Raw genomic sequence first — 4,931 nt, 5'->3', positions numbered from 1 at the left:
TACAGGATCAAACTATCATTTTTTCCCCTTTACTCTACGATTCGATGTCTACACAATCATAAATATAGTATTTTGCTTTGTCATCAGACTAAATTGATCATGAATTTACTCTTTTGGACCAAAGCAAACATTTGATAATATATATAAAGAAATGTTGCACATACACCCATATATCCATGAATTAACCTCTAGTGTTATATATAAAGAAATTTAAGTATATTCCCTTATTCACCCTCTCACAAAACTAAAAATAAAAAGTAAAACAAACAGAAAAAGTAGACGATCAAAGGAAAATTATTTGTTATGATGCTGTATAAAACATCTGCTTCAGTAATATGTTTATATAGTGCAAGGACCACAATAAACAGAACTGAAATAAATATACGATAAACCTTTGTTGCCATCATTCATCAGTCATGGAAGATAAACCCTGACTCGTGCCCACAATTGTAGCAGTCCGCAGTGGCTCTTGGCGCGGCAATGCGAGTACGCACTCCAATCGCTTCACGCTCCGAGCTTTACGGAGCGTAGGAGCCTTGCGGATTGGAACGACGACAGAGGCGTCGATGTCTGGCGCCTGTCCTTGTCGACCATGATGATCAGCATCTTGTGTTGTGTCATTTATATTCCTCCTCTTTGGCGGCCGTCCACAGCACTTACGCACCGCCGAGGAACCGTCTCCACAGACACTATTAACCTCTGTAGTCTGCGGTGCCAATGCCTGCTTTGGCCCAGTGTGGCCAGTATCATTACAAACGTTGCTTCTGCTCTTGGGAGGTCTTCCGCGACGCTTAGACATGGAGGGAGGGGGTAATTGCTTGGCGCCACGAGGGCCAGGTTCAGGCAGCAACTGTGTGGACTTTGGTTCCCTGTGGGTATCATTACAGCATCCACACTTCTTGGGTGGTCGTCCGCGGCGCTTATGCATGGAAGCAGGCAATTGCTCCACGACAACAGGGACAGCGACGGGGATGATCGCCACGGCATGGGTTCCAATGCAAGCAATAGGGATTTCCTGCAGGCAGCTCATAGTAAATTAATAAATATTAAATACTAATGAAAAAGCATTATAATAATGCATTTATTAACAAAACCTTTAGGTAATTAATGGCTATCAAGCAGAACTAAGATGTTCAGAAGTGCACCAACAAGTCAGCTTGGAATTTTAAAGCTTTGTTCAAGAGAAAAACTTGTCAATAATTCATAAACAAACTGTTTGTAGGCTCATTAGTATAAAATATCCAACACTATAATATATAGCCTGAGATTTATTAGTAATGACTTTGTTTCCACATATAAAATTCCATTTACATGGCAGATAATTAATTATGATAATTATGAAGATCCATTGATATGTCATCATCCGAGAGCCCACATATCAAATTCCAATAGTATTGATGCATTCAAACTTACAAATCTTTACTTGGAAGATCAGTCAAATTTTCCAAGCTCAGCTCAGCCTAATTTTCATAGTTTCATCTTTACAGGTAACTATACTATAACTTAATTATGGAATAAAGATGTACTATGGATCCTAGATTTATGGAAATTGTCTCCAGACTGAATCTTGGATAAATTTTGAAAGTTTTCAATAATGTAGAACATGATCAACTTCAAGTTACTTTTTTGTGGCAGTAAACTTGAGTGTTCCAAAGCTAGCTAGCTATTCTACCAAGTGTTGTTTGTTAGACATGATTTAGATTGTTTATCAACTACAAATGCAAATCCTAAGGATTATATGTTTATGTTTTTTGTAAAAGTGGCCACTTTCTTTCATTCTTTTTCAATTTCACATGAACAACAGACCAAGTTTAAAAAAAATGGTCAGTATAATGCAACCAAGTTAATTTGAAACTGAAGAACCCACACGAAATCAGTAACAATTTGCCTCTTGAATAAATCAGACGTACCTGTTCTTCGGAGCGTCCTGATTTTGACTGAAGAACCCACACGAAATCAGTAACAATTTGCCTCTTGAATAAATCAGACGTACCTGTTCTTCGGAGCGTCTTGATTTTGGTGGTCTGCCGCGACCTCGGCGTTTGGGAACTGCAAAGCCATTGTCTCCAGTATTTCCACGGATCATTGCAGGACTAACTGGCTCTGCTTCGTCACGCTGGACCTCACCACGGATGCTGATGGTAGAAATTGATGCCTCATAGGAAGGGAGAGCGAGTATGAACTCCAATTTTTCGTCACTATGTTTGTCGTATTGCACGAGAATCTTATCATCCCTTGTCATTGGCAGAGGAATCAACTCTGTTCTCGATTGGCCGTGGTCATAGTTGGTGCGGGCAATCGCACCCGCGTCGATTATTCTTTCCCTCTTCGGAGGCCGACCACGGCGCTTACGCTTCAAGGAACCACCGCAATTGTTGTCGCCATTCTCGATCACCACCAACGGCGGCGGCATTGCTGGCTCAGATCCGCACTGACGATCAATAGAAGGGTTTCCGACTCCGCTCCTCTTGGGCGGCCGTCCGAGACGCTTAGGGATGAAAGGAGGCAGCAATTGCGGCAGAGCGGAAGCGACCACCGCCGGGTGAGGGCGAAGGGCCATCGACGCGGGCCCATGTGGCTGCTTGCTTGGCGGCTGCGGCGATGCTTGGTCGTCGTGGACCGTCACGTAGCGACCGGGCGCGCCCTGGGCGAACTCGCCCATGCGAGTGAGCTTGCCGAGGTAGTAGGGGAGGAGACGGTCGTGCGCCCATGGAAGCCCGTCATAGTTCGCGCGGATGTAATCGGAGATCGCCGCCTCCGTCGATCCGTCCTCCTCCGCGAAGTGGTGGATTGCAGCCGCGATCATCTGCATCCGCCGCAAATCCAAATCAATAAAAGAAAATAACAAAACAAGGGTTTGAAATCTTGAGAAAAGAAAATAACCAGGGCATACGGAGGGTGATCCGGTATGCAATGATTCGACGGGATAATGGCGGCGGCCATTTTCCGCTCAACGTGATGGAGACGGAATCCGAAGGAGGAGGAGGAGGAAGAAATCGTGATCTCCGCACTGGGGTGCCCTGGGGTTTGGATTGCTACCGGCGATAGTCATATCGATTCATAAACTTTGAACGAGTCCTGTCTCTCTCTCTCCATATTCCAATTAATAAATATTAATTTTATGGAAACGTACGTATATCAAAATAACTTCTATAATAAATTTACGATATATTTACAATTTAAATCGACAGATAATTAAAATTAAAAGGATTACCAAAGTAACAGTACCTTCAATAAATTATATGTACTAGCCATCACATGCGTTATATATTCAATATAATAAATAAATACGTGTAAATGAGTATTTTATAGGTTAATAGTGTCAGGTGTATTTCCTTATAAAAAATTAATTTTATTTTTAATATAAATATTAAACTTATAAAAATAAATATTATATTTGATTTTAATCAAAAATAATGAAAAAAATATATTTTCTAATATCGTTATCCTATATATTTATATAAATTTCTCGACTCATGATATAATTCATGGTATTGTTAATGTTAATATATGAGATTAAAGAGAATTATGATAACATATTTTTTATTTAAAAAATAATTAATATGTCTTAAAATTATTTTTCATGTGTTGTGAAATGAAAAAAACAAATGATATTAATATAATTTTATTTCAAACTTAATTAATTAATAAAAGGTCCCAATTTTAAAATAAAAATAAAAATAATAATAATAATAATAATAATAATAATAATAAGAGAAGTCCTAGTTGGTCCGGTATTACACTCTCTTAGTTTTTTTAGACATTTAAAGATGGAGTCGTAGTTTTATTAAATTAATGGATGAATTTATTTTTGTTGGATAATTTATTGCTGGAAATATTAGAAAAAAAATTGAATTAAATTATACAAAATCAATTTTAATTTATTTGTTAAGATGACACAAGTGGATAATCTTAGGCTGCCAGCGGGGCTGATTTTACCAAGTTTCCAGTGGTTCGAGTTGCGAAGTTAATGTGGTGTGTAGCAGAATTGGAAGTTAATCATCGAGCATGTCCATCTCAAGGTTCCATGAGACCGTAGGTCAAAAAAAAATTAGGTCTTTAATATTTTTTTTTAATAAAATTTTCCCTCACATTTTTTCATTCGGACTTGGGATCGATAATGGCAAGTTTAAATTTTTTTTATAGAAAATAAAATATTAATTTAAAAATAGTTTTTTATATAAAATTTAATTTTTTAAACTTTTTTAGATGTAAAATTATTAATTAAAATTTTATATTCAAATTTTGATAATAAATTTTTTTTCATTGATAAAATTATTAGATTATTTAATCTTTCTTAAAATATTATTGAACGTAAATAAGACTTATTAATTTTAATTTTGAAAAACTTATTTCTGTTGAAGCGATACTAACCGATATAGTTAATAATATTCTATAAGCTATCTATGCATTATGAAAAGAATTTAATTTTTTTAATAAGGTTTAATACTCAAATGCGATTTTTAATTCTGGATTTATTATTTTTTTTAAACTTTTAATTTTAAAAATAAATCTAAATCATCAATCACATTACATATCATTTGTTAAATATTTTTCAAGATTTAAACATTTTATTTTTAAAACTCATCATCAAACAATTTTAATTTATCTATGTAATATAAAAATATTAAAATTATCTTCATATATTTTAAATTGTTCAAATCTATTTTGAAATGAAGAAATAACATGATTAATAATATAATTAAAGTAATTAATTTTAAAAGATTCTTCAATTCAGTTGAAAGTTTCACCTCATTCATTTTATTCTCATCAAATTATTTATTTCTTTTAATTACACGTTTTTCATAAAATTTTAATTTTATATTCATTTCATTTGCGGCATAAAATTGGAGTCCCAGGTCTATAGTTCCGCTCGATAAGATACTAGAGCATGTGCTCAACATAATTTACTCGAAACATAAATGCTTCAT

General features: G+C 35.3%; 1 protein-coding gene across 3 annotated transcripts; it reads right to left on the bottom strand.

Annotated features, from left to right (window-relative positions):
* Nucleotides 1–276: 276 nt before the first annotated feature.
* On the bottom strand, nucleotides 277–3,040 carry LOC122011450. Of its 3 annotated transcripts, none has more exons than XM_042567843.1 (3): nucleotides 2,884–3,040; nucleotides 1,994–2,806; nucleotides 277–1,015 (listed from the first exon to the last, which is right to left on the bottom strand). In XM_042567843.1, exons 1-3 carry the CDS (start codon nucleotides 2,941–2,943, stop codon nucleotides 404–406), a joined length of 1,485 nt encoding a protein of 494 aa, XP_042423777.1. In that variant the 5' UTR covers nucleotides 2,944–3,040; the 3' UTR covers nucleotides 277–403. The 3 variants fall into 3 exon arrangements, with proteins under 3 accessions (XP_042423777.1, XP_042423778.1, XP_042423779.1); XM_042567844.1 differs by having other exon boundaries at nucleotides 2,894–3,040; XM_042567845.1 differs by having other exon boundaries at nucleotides 473–1,015; nucleotides 1,911–2,806.
* Between the last annotated feature and the right edge of the window lie 1,891 nt (nucleotides 3,041–4,931).

Source organism: Zingiber officinale, chromosome 8A (assembly GCF_018446385.1).
Source record: "Zingiber officinale cultivar Zhangliang chromosome 8A, Zo_v1.1, whole genome shotgun sequence".
Lineage (NCBI taxonomy): Eukaryota > Viridiplantae > Streptophyta > Magnoliopsida > Zingiberales > Zingiberaceae > Zingiber > Zingiber officinale.
Note: the sequence above shows the minus strand (reverse complement) of the source record. Positions and strands in the feature narration are given on the sequence as shown.